The sequence below is a fragment of the Eucyclogobius newberryi genome, unplaced genomic scaffold (genome assembly GCF_026437365.1).
Source record: "Eucyclogobius newberryi isolate DKJ021-1_F unplaced genomic scaffold, fEucNew1.0.hap1 SCAF_4, whole genome shotgun sequence".
NCBI lineage: Eukaryota > Metazoa > Chordata > Actinopteri > Gobiiformes > Gobiidae > Eucyclogobius > Eucyclogobius newberryi.
In genome coordinates, this window is record NW_027316056.1 from 17,903,742 (window position 1) to 17,924,343 (window position 20,602).

General features: G+C 38.2%; 2 protein-coding genes across 2 annotated transcripts; both read left to right on the forward strand.

Annotated features, from left to right (window-relative positions):
* Window positions 1–7,941: 7,941 nt before the first annotated feature.
* coq7 (coenzyme Q7 homolog, ubiquinone (yeast)) lies at window positions 7,942–9,396 on the forward strand. The gene is made up of 6 exons (XM_072463600.1): window positions 7,942–8,095; window positions 8,337–8,518; window positions 8,580–8,694; window positions 8,804–8,943; window positions 9,036–9,104; window positions 9,205–9,396. The coding sequence occupies exons 1-6, from the start codon at window positions 8,026–8,028 to the stop codon at window positions 9,280–9,282; spliced, it is 654 nt and encodes a 217-aa protein (XP_072319701.1). The 5' UTR covers window positions 7,942–8,025; the 3' UTR covers window positions 9,283–9,396.
* Window positions 9,397–16,029: 6,633 nt separating this feature from the next.
* Window positions 16,030–19,658, forward strand: notum2 (notum pectinacetylesterase 2). The gene is made up of 12 exons (XM_072463704.1): window positions 16,030–16,221; window positions 16,617–16,967; window positions 17,129–17,181; window positions 17,615–17,710; window positions 17,783–17,843; window positions 17,907–18,004; window positions 18,143–18,245; window positions 18,485–18,673; window positions 18,740–18,840; window positions 18,927–19,074; window positions 19,162–19,209; window positions 19,349–19,658. The coding sequence occupies exons 2-12, from the start codon at window positions 16,621–16,623 to the stop codon at window positions 19,650–19,652; spliced, it is 1,548 nt and encodes a 515-aa protein (XP_072319805.1). The 5' UTR covers window positions 16,030–16,221; window positions 16,617–16,620; the 3' UTR covers window positions 19,653–19,658.
* The last annotated feature ends 944 nt before the right edge of the window (window positions 19,659–20,602 follow it).

Genomic DNA, 20,602 nt, shown 5'->3' on the forward strand with positions numbered 1-20,602 from the left:
TTGGCCCAGTTTCTCTTTTAGCTCACTTGAGAGACAAACTCAAATCTCTGTGGCTTTCTCTTGTTTGTGTTTTCTAATCAACTGTAGACACATGTCAACATCTGGACGGACTGTTTTAGGGACCCGTGAGAACATAATGTCAAGTGGGCCCCTGCGGAGTACCCAGATCAGTGTTACATGTGTTTTATGGGTCACAAGGAAATATGAGTAACTGTGTTTGTAAAGTAGCGATTGAACATATGGCTTTGTTTTCTGATCAGGAGCAAAAGGTGGTTTAGTGCCTCTCCTACGGGTTCCAAAATGCTGTGGTCTCTCAGCTGATCGATTCCAGACTAGATCTTGATTTTCAGTTGCAAAAGCTCAAAGAAAAAAAGCTGCAAAAAGCAACAGTGAGTAGTGCAACTAAAAGCTGTGCAAACCGCTGGAACAGGCCCAGGGCGGTGAACACAAACATATACACATCTGCCACGTAAATAACAGCTAAATCTGAGCTATGCAAGGCCATGACCAGACTGCAGACTGTTTACCCAAACGCTCTGGGGAGAGGGAGCATTCAGCACCCTGCAGAGCACACACGACGGGACACTTGTGGTCGCGCGGCGTGCAGCAGTGATATGCAGAAGGGTGTAGAGGCAGGCTGTGGGGGTGGCCCGGGGTGCAGCAGTGGTTAACCAGTCCTGGTCACCTACACTTCCTCTGGCCTTGGAGGACAAACAGTCTAGTCAAAATAATGGTGTCATTTTGGCCTCTTACGTTGATGCTGGCAAGACACATTTAGCAACAGCAAATCAGAAGGAGGGGACAAAAACAGTTCAAGAAACAACTGAAGAAAAAAAGTATCTGCTTGGCGCATGAGGCTTAAACACACAGTCCTAAATGAGTGGCGCAGCTCTAGGACGGCTGTAAATTCATATGTGTCAGCCTACACAAGTAATTATAGCTGGGCTTAACCCTTACAGTTTTCTCCCTCTGATTTACAGTTCTATCTTAAACTCAGGTTTGCAGAGCTAGTATGCATCACTAGACCATCCAGCTGTGAGGAGCTGGTCATTCACAACTTCCATCATTTTTTCTTGTTTATCAGAAGTCATAGCCAAAATCGGTTCAAACCATATTACTGGCCTGTAATCTAGGCAAAACCAATTATGCGTTGAATATATTTTTCAAAGAATATACATTTTTGTTACTATGTACCTATTGTGCAACCTCAGCACCAAGGCCACAGGATCAAGTCTAAAATAACACTTTGTTAGGAGAACACAAAGAAAGGCTGACACATACCGATCAGATCAGGGACCTTCTGACTGATGGAAAAGCTGCAATAACCAGTTTACCTCCTAACAGAGATGCACAATAGTGAAATATGCCATTGGCTCCAATCAAGAAAAAAATTCTGAATCTGGAACATTAACTGTATTTCTAGGTCTGGACCAATTGTACACGTATAAATCCATTTAATAGGACAATTTTCACATAATGTTTGAATTTTATGAATACAAAGTTGTAGTTACTTGAAGGATAAATAACAGTAGATAAGACAACTGAATCTGTCAAAGGTTAATATTTTACTATTATTGTTCATTGTTTTATACTGCACCATATTGCAGAAGCACATTACTATATACATCCTCTTACACTTTTTCCTGATTCTGATGTTTTAAGGGATGTAAAGCTATTTTATATCCCGGCAAGTGTTTCACTTGATATCAAGATACTTAAAGCCAAATCCACATTCCCTCTCACGTTTGTTCACTGTGTGCACTTTCATTTTCATAGATCAAATATTGGTTCTTCTCAGTTTACCAAATATTCTTCTCAATCATTAATTTCCTGTCAACCGCAGAAAACATCTGCCTTAGATAGACCACTACTATGGTCCACTCTAGGTTTAGCTTGGATAAAAAGGTGAACAGTACCTTGTACCACAACTACACAATCACATGCTATAAGGGCAAAGTCACCATGACTGGAACAAGCGAGTGGAATTTTCTAACACAAATAATGGTGTTTGCTGGAGGTGTAGTATTTTAAGTTGTTGCATATGGTAAACCCTCGTCATTAGGGGTTCACTTCATGGCCTCGACCATTTGCTGAATGTCTCTCCCCTAGCTCCCATTTCAAGCTACAGCTGTCCTGTCTAAGAAATCCTTCAAGCCAGAAAAATATAAAGAGTCAGAACATTGGGGAACCAGGGTTTATTGATTATTGATTTATTATGGTTGAAGAAATACTAAAGAAATATATTTCTCATTCTGTATCTTATTCTTTAGAGGATGATAAGTGCTGAGAACAATACTATAACAAAGTAACAAAATCTAATTGCTTTACATTTCAAGTCATTAAAATCTTGCAATTTTTTTCAGAAGTGAAGGTAAAACTTGAGCCATAAATGCATACACAAGGCAGACTACTATGAGCTAATGTCTAAAGTCCTTCTTAGGCTGCTTCAACTGGCCACAAAGCTCTGTGACAAGTCCTTAACATAAGACACACATACAGTGACTGAAAGATGTAGACTAGGGATTGATTTGAATCTACTCTTCTACAACAAATAACAAATACCAGTAGTTGAAATATTTTAACATTTAACAAAATGTTTCCAAAAGTAGTAACTTTGACTAGAATTGAAACAGACAAAGACAAACAGACAAAATAAAAGTGTAATTTATAATGGATATATTTAATTTTATTTGACACAGTGTTGGGCACGTGCCTGAAGTAAACACCATTATTTTGATAAATAACCAATCTCTAAGGATAAATTACACATGATCTGTGTAGAAGACTTACTTTCGTCTGTCTTCCTTCTTTTCACTCACAACAGTTAAGCACCTGAGTATGACAAACAAAAAACAACTTAAATAACAATCCATGACTTTCAATTAATCTATACGTTTTAAATCACTCAACACACAATTTGAGCTGTAGTGTTGAAAATTTCAGCTGTGAGTGAGATGTCTGACCTTCCCTCTCAGAGCAGTGCGTCCGCAGTGACCTCAGGTTTAGACAGGTCCTAAACAAAGAAGAGACACTGGACACGAGCCAGCAGGCCACAGCACGACTCCTCTGCAGTCAAAACTTAAACACATTTATTTTGGTACTGTTGACTTTTTGCCTACACTTTGAGTAAAAACATGTGACGTTGCTGTGCAAAGCAGAAATTAAGTTAAACAATTACTACAGGTGCCTGTTTTATTTATCCATCTGTCTGGAGATGTTGGGATTTGTTCATGTGCAGCTGTAGTCCTCACAAAAATAGGTATTTCTAATAAGTAAACAAAGCACAGTTACTTAACAGTCCTTAATAGGATGTCGTGGTTTCATTCTTAACTCGAAACAGACCTTCACAGATCTTAAATTGCAGCAAGTGGAAATCAACGGGACGCTCCCCTGAGACTTGTTGGCCATAAGATGTGTTTTTGGCTCTCCCCTTAATAGAGCATGGAGCCTACCGCCCACTCACTCCAGGCCATTGTGACGTACGAGCCACCAACTCATCAACAGTCATCCCAGTGAAGTGGTAAAACAGCCATCAACAAAAACAATTCCTCTCTTTACTTACACTGTAAACTGAGCTGTCTAAAAATACTTCTCGGACAATCTGAGTGGGAGTTGGGAATTATGGTTTAGAGTGACGTTTATTAAGAAATCCTCCACTCTCTCTGTAAATACATTCCTCTACGTGTTAGGCTGGAAAACAAATGGCATGAGTACAATGTGGTCAAAAGATGTGATGACTAGCACGCTATTATACCATGTATACCATATATATTTATATAAATATGTATATATATATATATATATATATATATATATTTAAAAATAAAAATAATATATATATATATATATCGATCGAGAAAGAGTTTTTTGACGTTTTTATAAATATATATCAAGCTTTAACAAGCAGGTATGGTCATGAATTGTATCTGTATTGAGGAAGATATATAGCTGATTGCAGCAATGCTCTGACCTTAAGCAAGACACTTAATCCACTATGTATGTGTCAATATAGCAGTAGCCCTATTAAGGCAATTTATTAGGTTTTTGTAGTAAAATAAGAAGCCATGTTAATGAATACTTTTACCTCTACTTACACTAGAATATTTTGAATTGACTACAAATTTGGTGGGCTTATTCCACCATGTTAATCTGTATTCTAGTCTGCACTTTCTTTTGCTAAATAAGAGAGTTCCAAACGTGACTTCCGGACTGCCATATAGGATCAGTCAGTCAGCAAGAGGGAGCCACATCCTGTGGCTAACAGAAAATGCTAGTTAAATGATGGGTTTTTGAAGCTGAAGTGCTGCTTGTCTGGCCATCATACCCTGTAAATGAATTGTTTGACTAAATTTACACTTCTGTGCTTGAGATCACGTGTATACTGTTGTCCTCAGATCTCAGTGTAACCGGGTAATTCTTCCAAACACTCTTCATTATATAAACCTTGACTTGTCTTTAAATACAAATTTAATTCCTGCAATTTAAACTCCACTTTCCCAATCTTGTTTACATACTCCCATTGCAGTCTTGGGTGTTTTCTCTATTGACGTCCAACCAACACTAGCTATTATCTAACTGCTTCATTCAGAAAAATCACTCCAGAACTTGACAGTGATTGCTTGAACATGTGCCAGCTAAATCGTTCTTTGGCATAAGCAGCACTTTAAGGCATTATCTTATCCCCTTGTAAAAAATCACACAGGGCACACAGCCAGACAGACAAGGGCCATTTAACTTGTACCAGACAAGGCTAAATTCACTCTCCAGTGTCCGTGAAAAAACAGGCGGGGACTTAACTTGGTTTGAATGGGCAACAAGATAAGTGTAAACAATTCAATAATAGAGTTACGTGGCTTTTCAGGAGACATTACAGCTTTTAAAGTAATAAAATTCATCTTGACTGAATGTGTTTTATGGGAACATCACTATGTAAAACAACAAGAAACTATAAAAGTTTGTTTGCTCACAATGTTGCATAACTTTCTTTTCTCATTTAACCCGGTTTAGAGCAAATAACAGCATTAATAAAAAGCAATTACTCACCATGTTAATTTCCTCAATGTCCTCAAATGTTAATTATTGTAGAGAACGCCCAAGTACAAATATCAGGAGCTAAATTTACAACATCATAAATTAACCAAAAATTAAGGCAACAGTGCAGACCACAAACACCTCTGGACACTTTCTGCTAAGTTGGCACTTAATTTACACTGAATAACAGAGCCAAATTCTATTGATAATAACAATGGCCAACTTACATTTAGAGACAAATATGCAATGTTCCATATGATGTCAAAATGGTGTTCTTTTATGGGAGTTATTCTACTTAAATAACAGCATTTAAATTGTACTGCATTTATCAGGAGAGGCCAATTTTTTCCCCCCTTGGTGGAGCAAAATCGAAAGTATCAGTGGACTGAGAGCCAAACATAACAATGTGGTGTATAGGGCTGTGTAATCACTCACATTTTTATCATGATTAAGATCATTTCTAATTGTCTTTTTTATAGCATTTATTAAAAGTATTTTTTTAAGTTTAGTAAATTAATTTAGAACGTTTTTAATAAGACAAAATGTAATTGAATCAAAAATAAATATTGACCAGTGGGAAAAATGCCCAGCACTAATGTAGAGTTTCTATGCAAAGACTTTTACAAATATATTGTCTGTAATTATTGAGCTGTTTAGGTTATGTCTCCCTACCAAATATAGACAACATTCGGTGGGACAGAGATCAGATCCATGAAAATTTAAGAATTTATAACAAATAAATGGTGCAATTTAGCTCAAAATTTGGCCCCACAATTTTTCTTTTCTTTTCTTTTCTATCTTTGTACACATGGGGGAAAATCTCTAAAGGTTATCTACACAAAAGTCTTTCAGCTATTCCCATGCTTGGATAAACAGATGCCGTGCTTATCTTAAATAAAAACTACCGGCATATAGAAATCAAATTACACAAGGCAGATAATATAAAATAAATGTAATTACGACTAAACTAATAACAAATGCTAATGTTTAATCTCATTAAACATAAAATAAATCACTATGCCTATATCTATTTTCTATGACTTTCGGCAAGATAATCCTATCATAGTACTGTCTTATTTGAAAAAGAAGGACAATCAGCGTTAAAAAAAGGAAATATGGGGGGAAATAAACCAGTGAGAGGATCTTCAAGTCCATTTAGGGCATCAATATGATTGGCTTTGAACCTAAAGCCCAGAATATGTTAGGGACATGTATGAGTCAAATAATGAGTACAGACATGTTAGAGATATATTTTAAATCTCACATTAAATTCATATGAATGACTGTCACAAAGCCAGCTCTGGGTGTCCTGCCACATCTAAATGAGACAAGACCTATCACGTCTCTTTTTAGTAAAAGCAGACGTTGTTGACGCACTGAGCCCGCGTCCCACCACAGCTATGCACCGTCTGACCAGAGCCTCGGAGCAAGGGTGTGCAGACTACAGGTCCATGGATGCATGCAAACATCACATAAACAAAGTAAAAGCCACATGAACCTAAAGGTGTGTAGAGATAAGCTTCACTTCTGGTTGTGTTTGATTATTTAATCCATTGGTCATTGTTCCTCTGCTCTAATCATCTTTCCTTCTTTTAATTGGACCTCAGATTCAGAACTGCTTACCTAATGCTGTATATACTTTCACATAGAAGAGAAAGTTTTGGAGGATGGCTGATACACCTGCCAGACATTGGTTTAATACCTCTCTGTAAAGAAGTCTAGCCTTACCCAGACTTTTGAAAAACAAACCATCAGCACCACCTAATTGAAGAATTCCTTAGACTGAAGATGAAAAAGTCACCTTAAAGAAAACAGTGTCATGATTGTCTTCTTTATTTGTTACTAAGTTACTAAGTTCATGGTATTCGATATCTAATCAAAGGAATAGCTGGAAGACCGTGAGGGGGAAAACCCAGCAAGGATCATTGGCAACGGTGTTGACATTGGATGCCTTTCCCTATGCTCCCGTAGAACACAATATACACTGGTATTTTAATCATGTGGCGTGATTTGGCAAATGTTAAAATAAACTGAAAAATAAATACATAAATCGTTCTAATTTGTCTTGTCAATACATTGATGTGTCTGTTCACAAACACAGAGACACATTATTATAGTGGTCAAGTCATTTTAAAGCCTGATAAATGAGAGTCTAAATCTAGTCCTCTAAATCTAGCCCGAAAGGACAAAAAGCAAAGCACACGTAGGCCCATGCCGTATGAAAGCCACACATGTGTAACCACCCACCGTCAGACAGACAGACAGACAGACAGACAGACAGATAGGGAAGCACATAACCAGTGTCTCACCACAAACACATACAGACCAAACCAGCACAGGGAGCAGGACCCAAGACTATCACAGCCTGCAGCCGAGACTCCAGTCATTCCTCAGATTCCTCTGTCCCTGTGTCCTGCACACTACTTCAACTGGAAAGAACCTAAATTCACATGACATGCCTGGTTGCAAAATATAGGCTATATGTTTTAAGGCAACGTGTAAAGTAGCTTATTACAATTACAGCCTTTTATCCAACTCTTCCAGATGAGGCACATGTTGTACAATACTGCCCTCTTTAGACCATGTGCTGTCATTTATTTATTCGTATTAGGTATTGTAAATCATGCTGATGATAACGTTAAAAAGTAATGAGTGAGTTAGTCTATTTTTGCACACGGTCGATAGCCTCTTAAAGCACAAATGGCCCATTTAGAAAATGACTACATTAGTTTTACAGTTTTTTTCTTTTTCTTTTAAACATCGAGTCGGTCTTACATTACCTGTGGAGGGTCGAGAAGGCATTTGAATCAATCAATATGGGCGATATATAAGCCGACGATTATACATAATAGTAGATCCATGTTAAAAACTCCATATGGGTCGCCTTGCAGTGACGTCATACCTCTGCGCCACATTCTGTTCAATGACAACTGACAGTTGTCTAGTTGCAAAACAGTCACAGTTATCTGACTTTAACGTTGCAATTTCACAGCCATGCAGAAAGCTACACACACCGGACTAACTGTCTTCGCTCCGCTTACGTTTCGACAGTTCAAACGCTCAGGTAAAATGCACGCTGTTTTCTTCTCCAAACCAGATAGGTTAAGTATTGTTGTTAGCTTAGCCAGCTAATGATAAAAACAAGAATCCATTTAGCTAACAATATACCTTAAAACATTTAATGAAGTGCTTTTATGTTGACAAATATGATACATTAAAGTGGAGAGTTTGCATGGAACAGTTTTTGACGTATTATATGATTACGACGTCTTTAATTATACTTTTGTAACCATGATCTATTATAGCGCCTCGTCTGGTGGCGAGTGCACGATGCTACAGCGTGATCCCGCCCCCACGAGACAGCGACGAGAAAGAGATGCTTAATCAGATGTTGCGAGTGGACCACGCGGGTGAATACGGTGCCAACCGAATCTACGCGGGACAGATGGCCGTGTTGGGACGGTCTCAGACCGGACCTCTAATACAGGTTAGCTTTTTAGAGCGGCTACAACACTGCCGACTACTTACACTCTTCTCTGGTTATTCAGGAAATGTGGGATCAAGAAAAGAAGCACCTTGAGAGATTTAATGAAATACTTGCAGAGAACAGGATTCGCCCCACAGCTCTTCTTCCTCTCTGGAACATTGCAGGATTTGTTTTAGGTTTGCTCCGCTTAAATTAATGTAATGCAACTATGAACCATGAGTTTATGAATGGTCAGCCCACTATAAACAAGCTATGTTATGTTGCTCGTGTAATTGGTTACTGCAGGAGCATCTACAGCCTTACTGGGGAAAGAAGGAGCTATGGCCTGCACCGTGGCTGTTGAGGAAAGCATCACTGAGCACTACAACAGTCAGATCAGAGCTCTTATGGAGAAAGACCCCGATCGATACACTGAGCTCCTACATGTGAGTCCTCTGCATTTTTAAGATGCATGTCATAATGCCAAGAACCAGTGCCAACCAACTTAATGGTACCCGTGTGTGTTTATGCATAATAGGTAATAAAGGAGTTCAGGGATGATGAAATGGAGCATCACGACACAGGATTAGAGCATGATGCTGAAACTGTGAGTATGACTTCATGTCAGGCACCATAATAAATTACAGCTTTATACTAAATGTTTGCCTGAATCTTAAGTGAAAGTGGTATTCTTTTTTTTATTGTAGATACCTGGATACTGGCTTCTAAAAACTGCAATTCAGCTGGGCTGCAAAGTGGCAATATCTGCTTCTCAACGGATCTAGTTACAAACATGTTTTGTCCCTATTTTATGTCCATGCATAAAAACTCTGGCATGTTGTGTTAGTAAAGACTGGTTGCTTTTGTTATTGGTCTGATTACTAAATTGCAAGCACTGATTATGTTTAACTCACTTGGGTACCAGGAGAATATAGTTATCATAATGTGAGAACTTGCCAAAACCCATGAAAACAAATACCGGTACTTACATGATGCAACATGAACCAAATGGGTATGCAGCCTTTACATCATTATATGTGGTGTGGATTAATAGTGGCGACAGTTTTATAGCCTGGGGCAACTGTTTAAATAAAGTAACAAATACACAGCCTTTACAACTCAATTTTGAGTGATGAATCTATTTAAATTAAACAGATGACTGTGCTAAACCTCTTGAGACTGGGGCATTTTGTCACTCTGGGTATGTTACGTTGTTACACTGCTGTTTAAAAAAATAAAGAAAATTGGTCACTAAAGTGAAATAGAAGTTTGTGTGTTATTAGGGTTTCCACTTCTGTCCTAAATATGAACTAATTTTAGGTTTGTTTTCTCCAGAAAATCATTTTTCATAGATAAAAAATATATAATATTTCAAAATAATAATTACCTATTTAAATATTATAAGTGTAACTTTCTTGTAATGACAAATTACACACAACTGCCTGTCCTATAAAACCAAACAACCAACCCACAGACACATGCACGCACACATTCTAAAATACATGTGGCTTGAAGCGTGAGGAAACGTCATCAGAGGAGCCGTCTGTACCAGGAGCAGAGTGGCCTGCAGCCACAGATAAAACACTGGAGAAACTAAAAGTGACATTGGGCACATCAAAACTAGAACGTAAATAAATATAATAAATACAAATGAATTAATAATATTAATGAAAGGTTAAGATAAAAAGGTGGGTCTTGAGCCTGCTTTTAAAAACCTGGATGTTCTCTGTGTCCCTGATGTCCTCTGGCAGACTATTCCATACTTTTCAGGCCAGGACCCCCAAAATAACCATGCATCTGACTCGGGACCCCCACAGTAAAATTAAATAGACGTAATAATAATAATAATAATAATAATAATAATAATAATAAAAGTTGTAAACCTTTTAACATTAGGTTTATTTGTATTTTTGTTTAGTTGTTTACTGTGTTATCTGACCCAATTTCACTAAAATATGGTTTTCATTAAAAAATAGATTTAATACAGTGTCAATATTATTAAAGTTACATCTTGAAATCATCTCATGATCCTTAGCTCATACTTTATGACCCCCTGGGGGGTCCCAACTCCCACTTTGGGAATCAAGTCCATAGACGAGGGCCTGGAAATTCACCTCAGTGAGTATGTGTCCTGACTTTGGGAATGACATAGCTTACCGCCCTTTAATAATGTAAAAGCATATACATTGTACAACTACGAGGGTTAAAAATCTGCAGGATTTTGTCAGAATGGTTCTTTTGTGGCTTTGACCAAAAAAAGACGCCAGAACTTTAGATACTCTTATCACATTGTATTGCCATTACTTCTGTACAAATGTTTGTAAAAAGCTAGGAAATACAATCATCATACAATAATCAAATGTTTTATTTTTTATTTTTATGATTCATATGAGTGTGACAGCCTGCCCCACAGGGTGTGATAACTTATACCACTGTGGGCCTTGTTGTCAGAGCCCTCCAACCCTGTGTTTGAACTCTTACAACTCTGTGATGATAGAAAGAAAGATGCAATAAAAAGAACAAAATAAACTGACATGTTTGTCTTTCATTTGGTATACATCTTAAATGTATGTTGTGGAAAAAAGTGACTTTATGCCCCAGTCTCCCCTAAACACCACTTTAATCACTTTGTTTGCACATTGTCCTTTTTTTTGTAAATTCTTTAAGTTCTTTGAATATTGTAATAAGGAATTTGCTGAGACATATGAGAACCTGGCAAAGAGAATTTGAGAAGGCTATAAAATTTCTCCTGTGAAGAATTGAGGTTGTAAATTTTAATACTTCAATAAAACAAATCCATAAAAGCTTTCGGTTACAGGTTTTATTCCTTTTTGGCTTGTGCTTGCAGACTATTTCAGACAATCATCAGCAAATATTACTTAGTGCATTCGATCTATTCCATTTTAAAGTTGTATTTATTAATTTTATTTTATTATTATGTATTTATTTGTTATAACACAACCTTATTTTCAATCCTGGTTTGAAAAGAGTGACATCTTAACTGGATGAAATGGAGACCCGATGTCACGCGTGGTTGTGATGCATGTATACCTACTGAGGTAAGCGCTCCGGTTTCTACATGCTCCAATCGTTTGGTGTCCCCTACACAGTGTCTTCTTCCTGGACGACAATCGTAAAGCACAGTCATTAAACTATATCAGGGCCTATGACAATTTTAGGGCACATTTTCAGGGGAAAGCCACACACATCTGTTTTTCCATTGTGGTCATTTTTGCATCATAAATCAAGGAGATACATCTTTGAATAATTAATCTGCTTATCCTATTATTAAAATAAAAGAATGTGATGTGTTTACTATTCTGGTCTGTGTGACTGATGTGCAGTAGCAATTTGCCATGTGCCCCTCAAACTTAAGTGTTAATCATTTGCCATTTTTCACAAAATATTATGTCCCGAGGCCGTCAAAAGAAAGAGGCCACAGGCTTACATTTAAATTGTATGCTCTTCTGTGTATCCAGGTCACCTCTCCACATGTGAGCTAAAAACACTTAGTCAAGGCTTAAAATAGTACACTTTAACAGTTCTACGTTATGTGTATACATAAAAATACTTGTTATGTGATGTCATGTCATACTTCAAAAGCAGTGATGTATGTATGTTCACATACATGCTACTTGCAAGTGAAATATTTCTGTTGATTGGGGGTGTGTCCTCTGAGAGCTATAGCCGTGAGCCTGTGTGTCTTCACCTTGTGAACTGACAACACGGTGTAAAGGCCTGACATCACGTCACTGGTAATCAACTGCTTCAAATGCACTATTATAGAAAATATATTATATTATTATTATATTATAAAAATCATAATGAAAACTATCAAAACTCGAAACAACTATTAAACTCTGAAAAAGGTCTATCGACATAGTTTTATTTTCTTTTTCGGAAAGAAAAGGCTTCAGATTAGAGTCTGCATTCGCTGTATATGATGAAATGGTGGCACTCTATAGTTGAGCATAAGATGAGTTAAAAGCAGGACATGACCTCTCCACTAGCATCTATCACTGAGCTGACAGCTTGTTGATGCATCCAACACCTTTACAAGGCCACTATGGAGCTCCATTCTAACACTGACTTGAAAAACAATACTTGTGCAAACCATCTGTAGAGTGCCAATGTAGAGCATATCGTGGGCTCACCAACTTAACTACGTAGGAATGGGCAAGTGAATAAAGCAAGGGGATTGGAGGGACATAAATTGGCTAAAATATATTTCTTTGTCAGCTCCTATCGGCAATGTCTGTTTCATCAATGTCCCAAATACAACAGTTGTCTCTGCCTTACACCCCTTCATGTGTCAAACTGATGTATTGACAGTTTGTGAAAGGTTAACATGCACGGCCTCTTAGCACCTGGTTTGGAGCTCGCTGGGGCTGCTCCACCTGCTGGCCTCCTGTCGTGGCACCACACTTCACACTGATCCCTCCTAAAACCACCCTGTCATCTTGTTTGATTCAGTGGCTGCACTACTCTGGTAGATGGCGTAGAGCTCACTGGTGGAGGTTTGTTTGGATGCCTTATATCTCCTATTTATCACGGGCTGCTCCTGCAGCTGTGCCTTGTTCTGCTGCTGACAGCCTGCACTCTCAGAGCGATGTTGTCACAGATTGTCAAATTACAATCAACACTGAGAGCATTTCACTAAATATCTACTATCTAAAGTTTTGGAAGAAACACATAATATTACGCAATCAAAAATCAAATATTCTATCTTTATAGTAGATTTCAGGATCATCCACTTTGTAGGTATTTTTAACAAGACCCAAAAATATAACAAACTTTGGTTTGATCATCTTTGAAGCTGTCAGCTGACGTAGCCCCCTCTTATGTCTGGTGATGACACACATGCTCAGCAGATAAAGGCCCCGGACCACCCGAGCTTTAGGTGTCCTGACCTTTATGGTTGGCTGTGAAAAATAACAACAGAGAGAAGAAGAATGCCTCGTATGCTCCTCAAGGGGTCAGGCCGTTGCCCCTGTCAGTCTCCAGTTCAACCTGTCTCCTGGGACCCTCACACACTTTGCCACAAAATGTTTGTTTTCAGCGCTCAGTGAGACACATTATAGAATCAGAGCAAATTCAGGCTTTTGGGTTTTAAAGTGCACATGAAGTTGCAGTTTATGAAGAAAAAAATACACATGAAAGTTGAGAATTACAGGAAGTAATACTGAGTTCAAAAAGAGAATCCCTTAGTCAGATTACTGTAGATAGGTGTTTTCCCATTATAGGAACCATTTTCATGAAAAGTTCCAGTGCCCATTTGATGTGAAGAAGAATGAAGAAGAGAAGAATAAGATAAGATAAGATAAGATAATCCTTTATTGTCCACACATGGGGAAATTTCATTGTTGCAACGCAGGTAGATACAGAGGTAGATACAGAGGAAAAGAACAGATCACTTATAGGAAGTTTGAAAAACACTCTCAATAGAAAATCTCTTATAAACAAAAACTCCTATAGACAAAACCTCCCATTTCCCAACAAGGGATGGAGGGGAAAAAATAATAAAGATAAAATAAATAAATAAAAAACATTGCATGTGATCACGACAGTAATTGCACATAAATATGTGTCAAGAAAGTAATCTAGGGTACTTTCTAGTGAGACCAGGATCTCAAAGTATATTTACAACATTGTCTTTATTGAAAATATATTTCAGTCATTTTCTGACTTAGACAAACTGTTTTGATGCAAAAGAAAAATAAATTTAATACAAAAATACAATTCTTAATTAGAAAGTAGTAACTGAAATTTGTTTTATTCATTCATTCATTTTCTACTGCTTTTTCCCGTTAGGGCTCGCGGGTTGACTAGAGCCTATCCCTGTGACTTTGGGCCTTAGGCAGGGTACACCCTGGACAGGGGCCAACTCATCGTTTTATAGTTAATGTTATTGTTTGTTTGAGCCTTTTGTACATCACTGTTATATTCACGTGTTTACGGAGCTCAAAGGAAGCTGGATGAAGGGAAAAAAAGACTTCCTAACTTATTTCTAACTTAATTGAATATTAAAAGGTTCTAATTTTATCGTCAGTTAGCCACTGTTACTGTGTGAACGCCCACATGGCGGACTGGAAGGTTTTTCTGATTAAATAAGGACTGGGGATAATAAACCCCTTATGTCATTGAAACAATCATTCAATAATAAAGAGGTATTATTTTATTCCTTGTTTACATTATGGTTGCTAGGTAGGTCACATCTGCTGAATTATAAACCAAAATTGTCGGTCTGGGTAAAAATAGAATACATTTTTGTAAATATAATCATGTCACTATGCTTTAGTGAAATTTATACTTTAGTAATATACAAATGTAGTTGGTAGGGAAAGAACAAAAAGAAAAGCACTTTGCACGAACAATGCCATTTTTGTTTTCGCAATGATCAGGTAAAATAATGATTTACAGCTAAATCGTTTTATTTCGAGATATTTGAGTTATCTGTAAACCAGACTGTAGCTCTGATTTCTTGGAAGACAGATGGTGCAATGCATGCTTCAAGACAACTTAAGGAATGAAGAAATGTTCAGTAGATCCAACTCATGGTAGTGAGGCTACATGCAAAAGTCTCTTTCTGAAACTTCAGTTTTAACATAGTTGAACGTATTTGTAATATGAGGACAAAGTGAAAAAGATAATGGTGGAACAAAACAATGTTGATAAGAACAATGGCCTACTATTATATTAATTCACTCTTAGAAAGTTACAAGCAATCTAAAAAACATCTTTACAACAATAAGTGTGCTTCAGTTGGTTCTTTAATTCAGAGGAATTGTTTTGGATCCTGGTCCCTGTTGTTACACTCCTGCAGCCTTATGTACCCCCATATGGGTCCAAGAGCCACAGTTTCCAAGAGATCATTAATTGTTGTGATTGACAAGTTGGGATGGTGTGCATTTCATTGATGAGAATGTTACAGTCCTAGAGCTTGTGATCTTTCGGAGATCAGCGGTGCGTCACCCAACAGCCATCCCAGAGGATCAGTATCATATTCACCTTCTTCATAAATGCAAACTGAACTGTCGCTGTGGGTCCAAAGTTGAGATAGATGCAATGTTACATTTTATACTTACTAGTGATAGCACTTAAATACAACTTCAATCTATAATTAGCTTTCTTTATTTGTGATGGGCAACAACAAAATCAGTTTTCACAAAGCATAAACGAAAGCAGTGATGTTGCGTGATGGGCCTGATGCCACAGGCATGATGTCATGCACCTGCTCCTTGTGTTGACCACTCTCCAACGTGCGGTCCACTTCATTCCTGTCAAAGAGTTTGAGGTGTGTGCTCCAATGACCCTAGGGTCACATACCACACACAAGGTCCATGCAGTTATGCCAGCCATGTAGAAGTTTAAATCAAATCACTGACCAGAGGTGGCCACTGCAGAGCTGCAGCTGAAGACTCGCTCCAATAGAAATAGAGTGTTTGTGATGTGTGTGCACAAGATGTGAAGTATGCCTACGAAATTTGTGTTATGCTCTCCTCATAGAGCATCAGGACCTCCCCTCACCGTGTGTCGTCAGCTGCTTACCTAAGGTACTGGCAGACGCTCCCAACAAAACAGCGGGAAATCTGATCCATATGGTGGCACTATAAAGCTGACCGCAGATTTGAGTTATCATCAAAACCCAAGCAACACTTTGATCGTCACCTTTCTTCTGCACCTGAGCCTGCCTCTTTCCCAACAGCACCACTGCACCACACAAGGTAAGTCATCTGCATTTATCAAGCATGCATCTTTGGGCATGTTAAGCATTAATCAATACAAAAGACCAGGAACACAGGACTTGAATGAAAACATTTAGGATAAGATAAGATAAGAAATTCCTTTATTGTCCACACATGGGGAAATTTTGTTGTTGCAACGCAGGTAGATACAGAGGAAAAGGACAGATAATAAAAAATCTTAATAGAAGAACTCTTATAAAAACTCCTATAGACATAACCTCTCATTTCTTAATAAGGAATGGAGGGGAAGATAAAATAAAATGAAAACAGCTAGAGTAAGACAAAATAATACTAATAATAATGGTAAAATAAACACTCAATTTACATTTATAATGTTATCAGTTATTTGAAGACATTGACATACTCATTTTCAGAGATATGAAGATACTTGGCCTTGCAGCTTTTCTACTTTTGCTTGGTGCAATTGTTTGCCAGAACAACCGCCAGAACAATGCCAAGACTGGTGGTAAGTCCACCAAAAAGACTGGTGGGACGCAGGGAGCAGATGTGAGCCAATCCTCTACAGAGGTAGATCTGTCTCCCAGAAGCACTGGAAGTACTGTGGCAACAGGCTCCAGCAGAGAGCGAGGCAGTGGGAACAGAGGAGCTGCAGCAGCTCCTGCTGGGACTGGAAGCACCAGGACACCTGGACAACAGGCAGAGGAGATGAGGCTGCACTTCCTCAAAAACACGCAAGTTACATGCAACGATGGAACAGCCGCAGGGTGAGGCTCACTGCACCTTCCTTATCCATCAATCCATATCTTTATACTTTCATTTCCTATCTTAAATTCTGTCTTCCTTCCTCATAATCATTTGTTATTTTCGAATTTGGTTTAGTTTATGTTAACTAGCTCATCATTCCTGTTTATTTGTGGTGCCACAGGTTTTACCTCAGAGAGTTCAGAGGGAGCCGTCGATGGTTGTTATTTCTGGAAGGTGACTATTCAAAAACTCAACTGGTTAATTTGGTCTGAAAGGTCAGCTTGTTTTGGCATGAGGACCGCACTGGAATTTTGATCGGATTTCGTCTTAACTTTTTTTGGTTGCTGCTTTTCACTTTGGTTATTAATTGTGAACTGACTTGGATTGTGTATCTTTATTTTAAATATTACTTGAAATTAACTTGAGGATAGCTTGTGTAAGACATTAATGTAAACAAACACTAACCTGTTCATGTGAGAGACTGCAACTCAATTTAAATTTGTGAGATAAATCATTTGAATGTGTTCTGGTGTGGTCATGGGTAGGTTTAGCTGCAGGTGCATCCTCACCATACGCCACAGGCCTGTGTAATACGTCTAAATGGAGACCACTAAAAGAGCCCTATGTGCCGGATATGACACCCTAATTTTAGTGCTTACATTTTTAGGAGGCTGGTGCTGCTATAGCAAAGAGACCTGTGATTTCAGGTTTCAAAATATCCCACGACTGATGAGCTCATCAGGGTGGCCCCAAACAAAGACAGGTTGGCCTTGTTTATGTACATTTCAAAAGAGCACATGTACTGGTGTGCTAACTACAATTTATTAATTTACAGGGAATGGCATAATGTCTTCTCAGGCTGAGGAAAATCCACATTGGCACAATGCCAACATTGTGTAAGTATTGTTTAAATCATGATATCATCAAGTATTTTCGATGACACTTTTCTGCCCTCACAGATTTATTCCATATTGTTCGAGTGATGTGTGGAGTGGAACAGGGCCTACTGCAAGGTCACGAAGCAGAGAGAAGGAGAATGACCAAAACGCTAATACAAGTAAGCTTTCTAATTCAGTGCAAGGATCCATTTATTATTTTACTCTTGCATGTATCTATACTTAAAAATAGTATCAATATCAATAATCAATATACATTCAGATCACTGTTGATCACTGATCACTGTAATTCTTCTCAGCTGAATACATCTTCATGGGATCCTTAATAATTCGTGAGGTCATTAAAGACTTGGTCCCCAAAGGAATAAAGCAAGCCAAGGTTGTCATGCTGACTGGCACAAGGTGAGCTCCTTAATCTCAGCTGTCAACAGCAGACACTTGTAGGTGTCCTTTATTTAGTCATGAACTGAAGCTATGCCGTTTTGTATTCAGGCTCAAGTAAAAAATCTCTGACCTTTTAAACAGGATCCCTGATAACATTAGAAACATTAAAGCTCTGTAACAGTATGCAAGTCAACACAAGACAACATTGTACTTATTAATCACTTAATTCCATTGTTATTTTGTTTGTCTATCCACAGTGCTGGAGGCACTGGTGTCTTACTGAACATTGACAGAGTGGCCGGTCAGCTGGAGCAGCTCGGGGCAGAGGCACAGGTCCGTGGATTGGTGGATTCAGGCTGGTTTCTACAGAGTAAACAACCGAGATCTCTAAACTGCCCGGAGACGGTTCCATGCTCCCCTGAAGATGCCATCAAGATGGGACTCAGGTGAGGATTCTGACTCTGTTTAATTTTAATTAAATCTTATCTTATTTGTTTGCATGCATTTCTCAGATTTTGGAATGGAGTTGTCCCTAATAGATGTCGGCAGCTTTATAAGAAAGGAGAAGAATGGCAGTGCTTCTTTGGCCATAAACTGTACTCTACAATGACATGTAAAAGGCATACCTTCATCCATGCACATCCTTTGTTGAAAATTCATGTGGTCTTTTATAAAAATGCGCCCTCATTGTTTGTGTAGCCCCACTGTTTGTGGTGCAGTGGCTTTTTGACGAGGAGCAGCTGAGAGTGGAGAACATTTACATGGGGAGCCAGCGGATGACTCCAGAGCAATGGCAGTACATCCAGAACCTGGGTCGGGAACTGAAGACATCGCTCAGTGATGTCACGTATGTCTCCCTTATAGTTAATAAAAGTAAAATAATAAATACATTAATATAATATTCTATTACATTGCGTCTATTTTTCTATTTAAGGGCTGTGTTCGCTCCATCCTGCCTCTCACATACGATGCTTACAAAAAGGTAAGGTCCTTTATGTTTCTTCTCCAGTAGAATCTTGGAGTTTTGTTAAGTTTTATGAAATGTTCCTCAAATACATTTTATATGGTTGTTTACTTATCATTGCAATTAACGTATTTTGAAACCTTTTGTTGGTTTTTAGTAACTGGATGACTTTCCAAGTTAAAGGCACTTCTCTGCCACGAGCCTTGCAATGCTGGGACAAGAATCTAGAGGCAGCACGTAACAACAGGACTCCTGCAAGAGGCTGCCCGTTCCACTTAGTAGACACCTGCCAGTGGCCCCAGTGCAACCCCACCTGCCCCGCCCTGGTGAACCAGGCTACCCAACAGGAGCTCACCCTGATGCAGATGCTAGTAGCCTTAGGCCTGGACCTCCAGAGTCTGGGGGTAGATCCACAAGAAGATGTTGAGTCCCTGGTTAGCATGGTTAGCAATGGAGGCTAAGTTAAATAGAACAGTGGTGAGAAGACATACATAAACTTAGTATTGAATTAACGCATGTCAAATAACCATTGACACATACATCTAGTAACGTGTTGCTGCTATGCATTCCATTATACTCCATGGGCCTTCCAAAGATGACTTGGCTGGGGTAGCCTATGTGGCAGTGAGAGAATGGTGTAGCGCCTACTACTGGACACAAGACATAACTAATTCATAACTCATGCTGTTCTGTATCTGTAAACAGTGTCCGTGACATACTTTGTCTACATGCACAGCATGTTTGTCTCAGAGCATAAGCATGAGGTGCTACAAGATAAAACTTTGAGCTGGTCTGTGGATTTCACCACAGAGATTTGCTTGTATTATGTGTTTTAATTAATCAAAGTTGAGTAATTAACAGTAATTACTCATAGTGACATGTTTTGAAGTAAATAAAAATATTTAACTATTCTGAAACCATTAACCATGTGGCTTTATTTTCTTTGATAATACCCTAACTATGATATGTTAACTTGATGTTACTATAAGGATAGTCAAGGTTAAATAAGTATCATGGCTGATACTCCTACACTGTAGGTCTGTCAAAATTACAGAATGATTGTCTTGTATTTATTTGATGTATAAGATAAGATAAGATAAGATATTCCTTTATTGTCCCACATGGGGAAATTTCATTGGTGCAACGCAGGTAGATACAGAGGTAGATACAGTAGAACAGATCACTTATAGGAAGTCTGAAAAACACTTTCAGTAGAAGATCTCCTATAAATAAATAAAAACTCCCATAGACAAATAAATAAATAAATACCATTGCATGTGATTCCGACAGTAATTGCACAATATTTAATTGTATAGGTGTACAGGATAGAGGAGAAGCAATACCGGTATATTTTTTATTCTTTCACCTTCTATGAGGAAAAAAACAATGACATCAAATATCAATCACTTAT